Source organism: Excalfactoria chinensis, chromosome 13 (genome assembly GCF_039878825.1).
Source record: "Excalfactoria chinensis isolate bCotChi1 chromosome 13, bCotChi1.hap2, whole genome shotgun sequence".
In the NCBI taxonomy this organism is placed as follows: domain Eukaryota; kingdom Metazoa; phylum Chordata; class Aves; order Galliformes; family Phasianidae; genus Excalfactoria; species Excalfactoria chinensis.
Genome location: NC_092837.1, coordinates 6859987 through 6873181, shown reverse-complemented (window position 1 = coordinate 6873181; position 13195 = coordinate 6859987). Strand labels below are relative to the sequence as shown.

Below are 13195 nucleotides of genomic sequence, written 5' to 3'. Positions count from 1 at the left end.
TGATTCCAGCACTTCCCTGGGCAGCCTGTTCCAATGCATTTCTTCTTTCAGAGAAGAAATCTTTCCTAGTAATATCCAAAATGAGCCTTCCCTGAAGCAACTTAAGGCCTACAGAGATACACAGACACATACAGACATATCCTACAGACATACATACAAATGTCTGAGGTCTAACATACATTTCTCATGCTCAAGGGAACAAAAATACTCAACAGCTCTTTCCTTCTTAACAATCATTATTTTATTAATATATTTTACAAGATTGCAGTTGAAATCATTTAAATACAAATTTCTTTTTTTTTATACAGAAAGTGTAATAAAGTTAAAATAGTTCCTTGTGTAATTCATAGCATTATTGCAATGCTTACAAAATTTTGCATAGAGTGTGCAAGGATTGATGTTATTTGATACAAAAAAGCTTTATATTTTCCCACACAACCACACACATACATAAATTAAAAAGAAAAAAAAAAAAAAAGCCAAAGAAATCTGAATTTCCTAATGAGAACTGTGATAAGACTTTAGAATTTGTTTGTCCAGTTTACAATATCAAGATCATTGGTGGCTATCAGAGTAGAGGTCAGACAAGGTATTTAACCGTCATCACAGATGAGAACTGCCATTATCACATGGAACATGCCTTTATGCTGCTGCTGTGGTTGGATGGGGTTTTGCTTCAGCACTGAATGTTGTTTTGCTGTTGGATTTAATTGTGTGGAGCGTTTGTTGGGTTAACATTCACAAATCTATTGGTGTTAATACACAACAAAACTAAGGAAAATAAGGGGCAGGGAAATAATAAAATGAAATAGAATGGATCTGAGTCAGATCCAGCAGATCAACCCCTTCCCTGCACCCAAAGCACTGCACAGTGCAGAGCCAGACTGAGATCTGGCTCATGGCTCAGGAATAGCTCTGATCTAGGGAGAAATCTGTGTGAGAATGCTATCGCAGAGCCCTTCTTCCATAAATGTAGGGTGAGAGTGGTGAGGGCTCAGTTCTGCTTTGTAAGAGGCTCTGAAGGTCAGGATTTGTTACTCCTAACTCTGAAAACCCCCAGAAAGGAAATTCCTGCAGAAAGTGCAGCTCCAACCAAATGCACGGGAGCAGAAGAGCCCCAGCACCTGCCTGGCCTCACGGCAGCTGCTGCCTTTGAAGTGAAAGAAGGCTTCCTAGAGCAGCAACCAATAACCACCTCCGTGACTGCACCCACACATCACCTATAAAATCACCTGCATTGCTGCTGTGTTTTGTTATCTGGTACATCAAGAACAGCACTGACAGTGACTGCACAAGGCCAGAGGAGGACCCAGCTGAGGCCCAGAACTGAGGTTCTTGCTCCCTGGGTACTTGGAACAACCCTGGAAGGAATGCAGTCAGAGTGCTGGGGTGTGTGTGGCGCTTGCAGCTCAGAGTGGGAGAAATGGCAACAGCAACATTCTTTCAACTATAATCCAGCCTTCAATAGAAATAGAGACGCCCACTATTAATTATTCTTCTGCTCCAGCATGAGCCTGCCTGACGATGTTTCAAGGACTCTGTTATGATGAAATCCTTAAAAGAAGAAAGAAGCTGCATTGCTTTAGAAAGGGATGATGCACTGAGCTGTATGAGGCTTCAGGAAGCTTTATCTCCTATCAGCAGCTAAGCCTTTCTAATGGGGTATAATGTGTGAGTACGATGCAACTTTAAATTCTGGCTCCATGCAGAGATGCACACGAGCTGTGCTTTACAGTGAGCCTATTCCTGCCATGGTAGAGCTGTTAAGAAAGGGTGAGGTTCCATTTGGGATGGACCTGGTGAAAAGCTCCAAGCCGTCCTTTTTAATCTTAGAAAACAATGACCTTTTTACTAAGATCACACGTTGTTACTCAAAGCATTTGGGAACAGAGAGAAAAATAAACATAAGGCTTTTGCACAGACTTCTCTTTCTGACATTTACTGGCAGAAAGCTCAGACCAATCAAATGAGACATAAACACAGTTGCATATTGCTCCACAGTGGAGAAATCCTTCCTACTTCCAAACAAACACACACTCACCCCATCCAATGAGAAGAGTGGACTCAAAGGAGATCTGGCTTCCTCCTCAGTGGGGAGCCCACTGCCACCCACCTAACCCCAACCCCAGTCACCTTGTGGCAATGAACTGCACTGAAGTGAGGCTTTTCCTGGAAGTGACACCAAGGCTGACTTTCCTGCAGAAATTAACACCTTTAGCACATCAGCAAGTTAAGGGACTTACTTGCATCTCTGGTTTAAAGTGACTTGGATGGGAAATCTTAGCAATTTATTATGATTATACCTTTTTCTTCACTCAGGATAAAAGTCCCGCAGCTTTAACTATCCATCTTTCCCTGTATAAAGAAAGTGTGTCCCTTTACACGTGGGCACAATGCAATTCAGGTGGCAGGACAAGAGAGTTTTAAATGATAAAGCCTTGGGGCTCTCTGTGCATAACCATGTGCCTCTCAAGCACAGTAAATTTAAAAGCTTTCTAAACACAAGCCACTCACTGTAATTTCCATCTGAGCCCCAAGCCATTGTGCATAGAAACAACACCTTAGCCATCTCAAGCAGCCCAAGCTGTAAGTGCTTCCATTGACGGTAATTCCACTGTGCAGGGAGGATCAAACACAATTGCTACCATATTTAACAAAATGGATGTTATTAATTTAAAGTATAACAGTGTAAACAGACAAAGCAGTTTGCTGCATTACCATGATTAAGGTGATGTTTCTCACCATTTCTTCTCTCTCCCTCCTGCCCGCCTTCTGTATTGCACTCCTCTCCTTCTGAATAATCTCATCACAGTCACATCAGCGTTCAGCTCTGCTCCAACCGCAGCTGCAGACTTGGCTACATCAGCTGTGAAAACACTGCAGCTGTCATGCAGAATTTACCTAAAAGGCCTAAATTTCACCTTAGTGCCAGTGCCCCACGCTTGCTGATTTGGGTCTCTGGAAGTGTGAGGTGACACTGGGGGCTGCAGGCCACCCCAACACAGAAATACTGCTACCAAAATATTACATAGCAATTTCAGAGCTGATGAAAAAGCTTAGAATGGGGAAAATGAAAATGCTACAGTGATTGCACTCCCCAACAAGAAGGGCAATGAGAATAAAGGAGCTGCTGTGTTTGTTTGAGGAGCACCAATCCCTGATTGCCAGAGCTTGACAGGAGCACTCCCTGCATTTGCTCAGGTGAGTTCTGGATGATGACATTTCCAAATTTAAAATGTCAGCCATTAAAAAAAAAAACAAAACACAACAACAACAAAGAAAGACAACAAAAACCATCAGCCAAACAGAACAGCCCCAAACTTTCTTGTTTTTATGGCATGCACTTTACAATGAAATCATTTCAGCACAGTTTCTCTTCCTCACTGAGCAGGGTGACTGCGAATTTCAAGGACTGAAGACCTGGATGGTTTCACGGGAGCATCCTGATCTTGTGTGCATCCTACCAGCATCCCTCATCTGCTGACGCTCGAGTGCACAGCCAGCAACCATTTCTTCAGTTGAATTACACCCTTCAGCCCAGGACAATCCTCTCTTAACATTTTGGTTATTTCCACATGTTTCCAGGTAAGCTTACCTTCTGTACACACCTAAAGAATTTCAGGTTATTTCCATTCCTCTCCATGAAGGAAATTAAAGGCTTACTGCTGCTGTATGCTCTCATATGCATCTGTGTGATAAACCTGTGTTTTTCCTGCCCAGTTCCAAAAAGCACCATTAAAGTTAATGTATTTCAGGTGTGAGGGCAACCAGAGAAAGGATTCATTTCTGTAATCTTTGGTCTTTGTCTCATTGTCTTTTGCAATGTGAAACTTAAAGCCATAACTGCAAATATAAAGAAAAATGTCTTTTGTTGTAAACAAGTGCATCTAACCACGTATATGTGTGTGTGTGCATTCATGCTATGACAACAAAAGGCCATCTGTCATTGCAAACTGTGTATGATGCAAACTGACCAGACATCTTCACAGGTTTCCATAGGAATCCCTCCTCAACCTTCAAATAATTTCTAGGGAGGGTTTTCTTAATTCAGATAATGTTTAGCTGTACTGCAGGTGGGACTGCTAGGTGAATGCCTTAAGCTTTTTTCTTTGTGCACTGTGATACTTGTGATTGAATGAGGAAAAAAAAACCCAAACTCTTAAAATCCAGGCGTTTGACAGCACATGACTGAGAGAAACAAATACAAAACACTTTTGCACATGCTTTTCTAAACATGAATACCTACAGAGGTCGCACACCTGTTTTCACAGTTACTGGCCTTCCCTTTTCAATGACTTCCTTTCATTTTAACATTTCTTTGTACTCTGAAGCCACCCACTTCACTGACGACCAGGTAGTATACTTCAAAACAGTTTAAAAGCCAGCAAAAACAAAGGTACGAGGAGAATGGATGTGGTTCTATCATCGGTATTAGGATCTCTGCTTTTCATAATGGCAAAATCTTTCTGCTTTATGCTCACCCTCCCAACTCATTACAGCAGAGGGGTCACGCATGACATATGCATAAGGTACTGGTGTACAGCTAAGCACTGACAGTCAGTACTGAAGTGTGGCACTGAAAGCAAATTTAACAAGGTCCCCAAACCCTGTAAAGGTAAGAGCTACAATACATAAAAGCATTTATCTGGTTGCCTAAGGAACATTGACACTGGTATCACAGTCTCTTGATTAGCATTTCAATGTTTGCAATGCACATAGCTGCAATGCAGGATCTTGCACAGTGCAGTCAGAGTTCAGCTCCACAGCCACCACAGCTGCTGGCACTGTTTCCTCTGGCATCAGTGCCCTGAATTCTCACCCATCAGGCTCCTGCCCTAGCTCGGGCCACAACGTCATTGGCATCTCCTCCTCTGAGCTCAGCATGAACAAGTTCACCATCCACCCCAGCCTTGCCTTAGCGTTGAGAGGTAAAACTAAACTCTGATATGAGATAAATGTCATCTCCCCTCATAGCAAATGCTCAATTGAACTAAATTGCAGGCCCAATTCATAAAGAAATACACAAACCCTTCCTTGTTTTTGGCATTTATCAAGCAGGTAGAATGTATGTACAAAATTCCAGCTAGGGATGTTTCGACTTGGTTTGCACTCAGGGAAAACCAGCCCATACAGGTAAAGCAACTGTGAGTGGTTTCTGGACAAGGCAGGAAGAAAACTGAATCTTCATCATCTGCCTCTCCCAGCAGGTGAGTTACTCACACCACAACTGCCCCCAGACAACAAACTATGCAGTGTGAGTTGGCTGGATGTGTCTGCATGCTTCTTTTTAAACAAAAATGCAGTTTTCCCCTGGATCTCATAGATGCAATCCTGCTTGCCCTGGTTTGCCACTCACTGAACAGCAGAGGATTACTTACATGGCCAACTCAAGAGCAAGCAGCATCATCTCAACCACAGTCTTAAAACTGAAGCGATGGTCAAATGGTTTTCAAGTCTCTGCATGGGTTCAGTCTCTAGGCACACAGAAAATCATTTCACGCTTTTAAAAATGGAGACAAAACTGTAGAATATATTGAACTCCTTTGCCTAAGCATAATTAAGGTACCCACTGTTCACTTTCTGCAATAAACAGTAGTGGCACAGAAGAGTAAGGCTGTTCTCTAACAGCTTCCCCCCATACATTCATACCAAAATTAATATCCTTATGCAGTCTCATGGTCTTCCCAAGTTGTGAGGGTGCTTACCTCATCCAAGATCCCAGCAGAAAAGACCATCAGGTCAAAGTGAAATTGCAGCAGAGCAGCCCAAGTTTGCCTGGGATGAGGACTGACCACCAGGCACTGGGGATCAGAGTAAGGGACTGGGACACAGCATCCTTGCTGGGCCACTCCTTATGCTCAGCCCCGTGCTACCAACTAGCACTGATACCTTCAGGAAAGGGAAAGTTAACCCAGCTTGTTTTCTGTACAGGGCACTCCTCCTGCAGCATGCATCTTCCACTCATGTGCTTGCAAACATGGGATTTGTTTATGAATTGGGCCATGCTTGATATAGTGTTTGTGATCAGTATTAATTGAAACAGAGGAAAAAAAAAAAGTCCATAGCAAATGTAGGATTATGAATGGGACTTCACTTGTGGTCCCAGAGGTAACATACACAGTATTTTGCTATATTTAACATGGTAAAAAGAAACAACAGTATCACTCTTGGTGCCCCTACAGTCTTAATATATTTCATTAATATCTGTTTTAAGTTAAGTTGCACAACCAGTTCCCAAGACACCCTCCTGCCCCTCCCCCCAAATGAACTAGTTTTTATAACAAGATAAATATGATGTGCTTCTCCTTGCTGAGTGCATTGACTTAAGGCATAGGCACAATTCCCCTCTTTGAACAGAGATGGTATAGTCCTGTGTCCCAATACAATTGTTATCCTGGGTGACCCTTTGCATTCGAACATTGAATCAAGATAATAACTACAGGAATAATTCATTAATAAATAATTTGAATTTGTTAATTAATCTGAAAGCGGCAGAGAAATATGTGTAGATAACTCAATCCTCTTTCAGAAATAACTTTTATGGAGATGTTGCTTTGTTGGGAAGCAACATCCAATCCAAACGCCATGGATATCTTCCCATTGAGTCCAGCCAGTTTTGGATCAGGCCAGAATCAATCATTTAAAAACATCAAACCCTGGTACTCTTCAGACCACATGAAAACATGTGGAAATATGTTTCAAAGGAAAGGGCTAAGTTATTTCTAAAAATTACTGTCAGGGACATTGTATCTCGAAAACTGCTTAAAGAATACCAGCTTTGCTCAGATACCACTAGGGATGGGCACAGATCTGCCATATTTGCACAAGGCAATATTTTCAGTAGCATCTCAGTATAGAAACCTTCCTGTCCTCATGAGATTTACTGTGACTTGAACCCTTTTGTGCCAATTAGTACATTGGTTGCTAAACGGCTTTTACATGCATGTGGGTGCAGTTATGGGTCAGAATTAAAAGATCTGGGCTCATTTCAGTTCTTTTTTTTCCCCCCCTCAAAATTTAATCACTGGAAATAATGCCACCAGATCAGATTTATGGTTTATCCTACCTGCAGTAACTCCTGGACTTCAGTAAGGAAATCTCACCCATGAAGAGATTTGACCACAGAGATTTCGGGGCTTGAATTCTAGAGGAACCAGCATCCAAAGCCTTTGCTTTCCAGTAATCTGAATTTGTCAAAATCTTTCTACAGTCTTAAAAAAAATACCTATTTCACTGTCATCGTCTCTGACATTCGCAATCTCCACAAAATGTAAGTGATTTTGGACTGCATGTCCTGAATAGAAGGAGGACAAAGATTCTAACATAGCACAGGAATTATACATCAAATTCAAATGAATTTCTATGTTTCTATGGGTTTAACAGGTGATGGTCTTTGTTTCTATAGGTAATTGATGGGTAATTTCCAAATCTTACACCTTCTCGGGTATTTTAGATCATTTCAAAATTATAGGTGGTTACAGAGGGTGTGTAGGTTGATCCAGGACACCTGTTAACTGAAGTGACTCGATTTTTCTCTTCTAGCCCAACTTTCATAACTTTTTTCCTTTCAAGAACAAATACAATGCTAACTTTGTTAGCACAGAGATGACTTTAGGTTGGGGTTAGAGCTGACGCGTGACATATGAATAGCACAAGGCATTCATTGCAGGTACAGGCAAGAATCAAAGCCCTTCAGAAAGTAATTCAGCAAGATTAGGACTTTTCTATAGGCAAAGTGCAACCCATCTCTCCCAACAGGGAGCCATGCTTCAGGTGAAAATTAAAAGAGTGCAGTTTAACTCCAGGTGTCTTGGATCACTCTAGGCAACCAGTACAGCACATCTGGCTGTTTTGTCTTCCTCACTGCACCAATTAAATGGTGCAAAAACAATCAGAGACGCTACTCTCGCTTTAGTATGTTGGTGGTTCTACATTGGTTCCAGGGTCTACACCAGCCAGCAATCCCATTACTTTTAGGACATGGTCAAAAACAAGGGGTGATCATTAGACTGTACTGTTACAGAAGGGTCCAGGGGAGCATCGAGCCCGATTCAGTAGATTGTACCAGTAAATTTTGGTGTGGGAAAGAGAAATGCTACACAAATGTAACAGGGTCACCCTGGGATTCCTTGTACTGAAACATCATTTTACACAGAGGATATATATAATTTTATATATATATATATATTTTATATATATATTCACACACACGCGCGCACACAAAAAAAGTCTTTGATAGGCTTTCTGTGTTCTAGTAAAAATAGTTGGCAGCTGCAATCTAGGAGACCAGAATTGGCTTTTGTGCTGCCTGCGATACCCCACTGCAAATTGTCTCTCAAAGGCAGACGCTTGTATTTATCTGGCAGGTGGAGCTAGTGCCTGCCTGAGACAGAAATAACCTCCCATTGGGGCACACACAGAGCTCGTAGATTTTTTGCCTGGACCCTGCAGAAGAGGAAGATCCTTGAGGCAAGTTAGGTAGTTTGATTTTTGCAGAATTCAATGTTATCTGAAGTCGGAGGAGGAGAGAGAGAAAAAAAGAGAGAGGATTAGTGAAAAACTGTTATTTTTGATCTTGCTTTTAAGGAGGCCTCCTCTGGACAACCGAGCTGCTACAAAAACTGGGTGGTCAAGTGTGTGAAGCTGGGGAAGGGCTGACATTGGTGTCAGTGAGCCTACCATGAGACCTCCACTCTTTTGCTGTTAATCTACGTTTTCTTGCCTTATTGCTTCCTGGGACACCAGTGTGTGAGTAAAGCCCTGCAGCACCCAGCAATGTGGTGGAAGTGCCCTCATCGCTTGGTAGGCAGCATGATCAGATCACCTCCATGCAATGATGAACCCTTTCCTGTGGACTCCTGGCACTCTGATCTCATTTCCAGTCATGTTTGAAGGTTCACAGCACTCATTTTTATGTGTACATGTAACACCTTTATGTATATTAGTATTATGTATATTAGAAATTACTTGAATGCCATAACAGAACATAAAAGCAAATACACAAAGGAGGCTTTCTAACGTGACTGAGAAGAGCACAGTAAGTTAACCCGATGGAGCTTTGGGTGTCCCTGTTCATTGCAGGGAGGTTGGACCAGTTGGACTTTAAGGGCTCCTTCCAACTCAGATGATTGTAGGATTCTCTAACCTACAGCCCAGAATATGACAGGCCAACTGACACTGGCTGACTCTTATCTTGCAATTACAGTAAAGATCACTTCAGTTTTAGTATGCAGCCATCTGATTGCCTGAAAGAGACAGGCCAATATTTGTTGTTAAAAAACAAATTAGCATTAAAAACATGAAGGCAACTGCTTGCAGTCATGAAATGCCTTGAATTTCAATTGCAGTATATTAGGTAAGGGTTTTATTGCTATTTTTGTTTTGCTTTGTTTTGTTTTAAACTCCTCGCCAGGGGGATCTGGAATATCTTAAAATGCAAATGTTTAGAAATAACAGAAATCGCAGTAAGAATCTCAGTCTGTGAATCACTGAGGACACTAAGATAGAAAACAGCAGGAGGCTGTACTGAATCTCACATCCTATGGGAAGCCTCTAGTGAGGCTCTCCTTGCTCTCCTTGGGTTCCCATCACCCACATCCTTTGGTGCCTTCCACAGCTGTGGCAGAAGGAGGGGATGAGAATGGGTGTGCATGTTCTCCTGAGACACCAGAAGAGGTTTAACTCAACACCTCTTTTAGTTCTGTTCTCTTATCAGCTTCAGTTATTTTCTCTTTCCCTTTAGAAGTTTTCCCATTGCAACACCCTGTGTCTCCTAATGTTCACATTCTTTCCAAAATGAAAACATCAGCTATAAAAGCTTTTCGGATCAATATGGGTGAATTAAGCTCTTCTCATAGAAAATATGTATGATAAAAGATTTAATTATGTTGGCCACGTAAATCCTGCTTTAAAGTGACAAGGAAACAAAGAATTTAGGAGCGCTGTGTACTTTACTGCTGCATAAATTTGCCTGAACCACAGATGCTATTATCCGAGCACTTTAAAAATAATGAATTAGCCTTCTCCACAGAGTGAGCCTTGTTTGCATATGATATGTTCAATCACTGCTAACACAACCTGTGCTAGGAAGGTTTCACCAGTGCTTTTAGAATAGTATCATGGTTCTATGACTTGAAACTCGTTTTTCAAGTGCTAAGTGAATAAGAAGGTTATAAATCTGCAGAGATCTGTAGCTTGGTTTGTGTTTGTCAGAAAGCCTGACGCTCTTTGCTTACCTCTCCATCTTTGGATTCCAGCCTGAGCTCTGTCCTGCACGTGGCTTTCAAGCTGCCAGCCTCAGCATTGATCTCGATGCCCTTTGGAGCCTCCATCACCAGTGCACGCGTGGGTGACTCCAGTCTGAAAGAGAAGAGGGTCCTACTGAGCCTGGTGGACTGAGGATTTGCGTGTAACCTTGGGGTGTGGTCTTGATAAGTACTGCAAGGCAGACTGGCACCATCCAAAGTTCAGATTCACAGCTGGTTCAGTCAGCAGAAAGAAATCACGTGAGACAACAGAATCATAAAGGATGGAGCAGACCACTAAGATCATCTAGTCCAACCCCAACCCACTCCCACCATGTCCACTAACCCATGTCCCTCAGTGACGTCCACCTTCTTCCAGAACAATTCCAGGGATGGTGACTCCACCACCTCCCTGGGCAGTCTTGTCCCAATGCCTGACCACTGAAATCTTTCCTAATACCCAACCTGAATGTGGTAAAAGATGCCACAAATCCAATCTGCCAGCATTTCACATCAGCTTTGCTGAGCTGTAAATGCTAGAACAAGAAGCGAGGTGCAATAAAGCTTCCACTGTGATTAACTCCCTCATGCAATAGCTCAGCTTTGTAACTAATGAATACTAACGGGGGATATTAGCAAAGCAAGATAGCTACACAGAGAGCGCAACCACTTTTCCTCCTCAAAGCACTGCTAAGCAGGAGCAAATTCATTCTTGTGACTCCCTGTAACGTGAAGTATTTAAAGGTTTAATGACATAAGAAAATGGACAAAAGGAAAGATGGAAATACCCCAAATTCCAAGTCTCCAGTGCTGTGCTCACATTGCAGTGCTCACAGCAGCACCCTCCCCAGCGCTTCAACCCCTTCTAACTCTGGTTATGTGAGGGAGATCTGACAACCCCATTACAGCTCTGGCTAACACAGCCAAACCTTTTAGTTCAGGCAATTGAGGTTAATGCTGTAAGATCTGGAAGTCAAGGTTCAGTCTTTCTGGCTGATTATTCATTCATAGGTCCTGCATGGTACTTGTCTATTCTCTTCTTTATAAAACAGACTCTCATTACTTTCTGTATTGAAAATAACAATAAAAATTACTTCTCCCTCTTTGGCAACTCCTCCTTGTTGACTTTATCACAGCTAATTTTCTGTACCATCAGCAAATCTCAACTGTGAGCTCACCAGCTAAAGCCAGACAGACAACTTGAACAAAAGATCCTTTGCTTTGGGCAGCAACTGCAGTCACAAAACCAAAGCACGAGGCTGCACGCACCCACCCAGCTCTCCTGGGTATCTTTTAGGATTTGACTGCATTACTGCAGCAGTACTTCAGCTGTTTCTCTGCTCTTCACGTACAATCATTTGTGCAAGGCAGTGTATTCTTAAATGGACTCCTGCTGGTACCGAGACAACATTAAGAGAGACTGAGGGAGTTTGGCTGTATTTATTGCAGCCAACAGTTCAATAAAGCAGAGACACAGCTCACTCTGTGTGGCACTTTCCAAGTTATGACCTTCCCTCTTGCAGGTGTCTTCACACTGTTGGGTTTCAAATACCTTTCCCTTAAAAGCCCAAACTCATCCATGATTTCCTGGCTGACTCAACTCAATCTAAACGTCAGAGAAGTGAGGCACAGACAGTGAGCACAGCCTCATAGTTCCCATCCTCTGCACAACCATCCTGAGCTGCTTTTTGTTTGCTTTCTGGAGGGAAGTTACATCCCACATAAACCTTCTTCTGATCCCTCTGCTGGTGTCAGCCCGTGGCTGTTCCCTGCACAAGGAACTGAAGGTTAAGGCGGATGCTGCTACTCATTTTCTTTTTCTTTTTCCTGATTGAATTGCAGATGGCATTGTGGAGAAAAAGCTTGCAAAGAATGATCGACATTAAATAGTGTTACCTCAAATAAGAACCTCTCTAACCTTCCAATTGCAATAACTGCCTTTCCAGTATCTGTTAGAATTCCTTTACAGTAAAAATAGAGCACAAAGCCTTAGTGCTCTGGCACATGCACTCTGGTGGCTTTCATTATGGTGGGAGAACGTACTCTGCTTGCCCCACATTTTCATTGGGGGTTTCTGCCCCTTGCTGTTCTCACCCTTGGTGGCACATACTCCATTACTAAGGACCTTCCGTGTGCACTCAGCCCCAGGATCTCGGCTGTAGGATGCAGGCACATGTTGCGTCCTGCTTCTGCTGCTCCACAGTCCTCCAGAGGAGAAGCAGACCCAGGTCTTAAGTCACTGTGGCTGCATTCACTAGAGGTCATGCCCAAACCAAGGACAACTGAACTAATATGAGGATAAAATAATTCCCAAGAGCCATGGCCAGGTGACTCTTCAGCATTCTGACATCTCCGTGGCTTCAATTTCTTTCATGCCTTGGCTGTCTCAAAACATTTGTTCATCTGTTAATCTTGTAGCTCTTCTGGCCATGGAGAAATAAACCTTCTAAGTGCACAACACTGATCAGAGACCACAGTGCAAATGAACTCAGTTACAGCAGCAGCACTCGATTGCTGCCCTTTATAAGAGCAGTCTCCCACTCCCACACCAGTGTTGTACTGGAGAGAGCTAAGGAATAAGGAATCAGCAAAAAGCATCCTGTGGTGTGGGATCATACAGTGAACAGGAGGGGATGTTCTACTTCCAGAACCTCCCTTACGCACACAATCTGAGCTAAATTCCTGCTTTGAATAAGCAAACAAGCACCTAGAAGTTTAATAGACAACACTACCTCCACAAGTGGAATCCTACAGGCAGAAGAACAATATCTTCAAAACACTGATGAAGCCCCATGCAATTTTCTACATATCCTAATCCCCACAGAGCTCTTGTGCCACGGAGGCACATACATCCCTCTTGAGCATCTCCTGATAGCCCATGGTGTAACATGGCACCAGCACACAACACCAGGGTTCTGCTCTTTGCAGAACCACGTGTCTTTCTTAAAATC

The 13195-nt window shown here is 42.7% G+C and overlaps 1 protein-coding gene across 5 annotated transcripts in view; it reads right to left on the bottom strand.

Moving 5' to 3' along the window:
* Positions 1-227: 227 nt before the first annotated feature.
* SGCD (sarcoglycan delta) overlaps positions 228-13195 on the bottom strand; it is a 302620-nt gene continuing 289652 nt past the window's right edge. For 4 of the 5 annotated variants that reach the window (XM_072348262.1, XM_072348264.1, XM_072348263.1 and 1 more), the window contains 2 exons: positions 10236-10359; positions 228-8509 (listed from right to left, as the gene is read on the bottom strand). In XM_072348262.1, the coding sequence (XP_072204363.1) occupies positions 8336-8509; positions 10236-10359 (298 nt within the window). In that variant the 3' untranslated portion in view covers positions 228-8335. The remainder of the gene's footprint in view (positions 8510-10235; positions 10360-13195) is intronic. The other variant, XM_072348266.1, reaches the window with a different exon arrangement.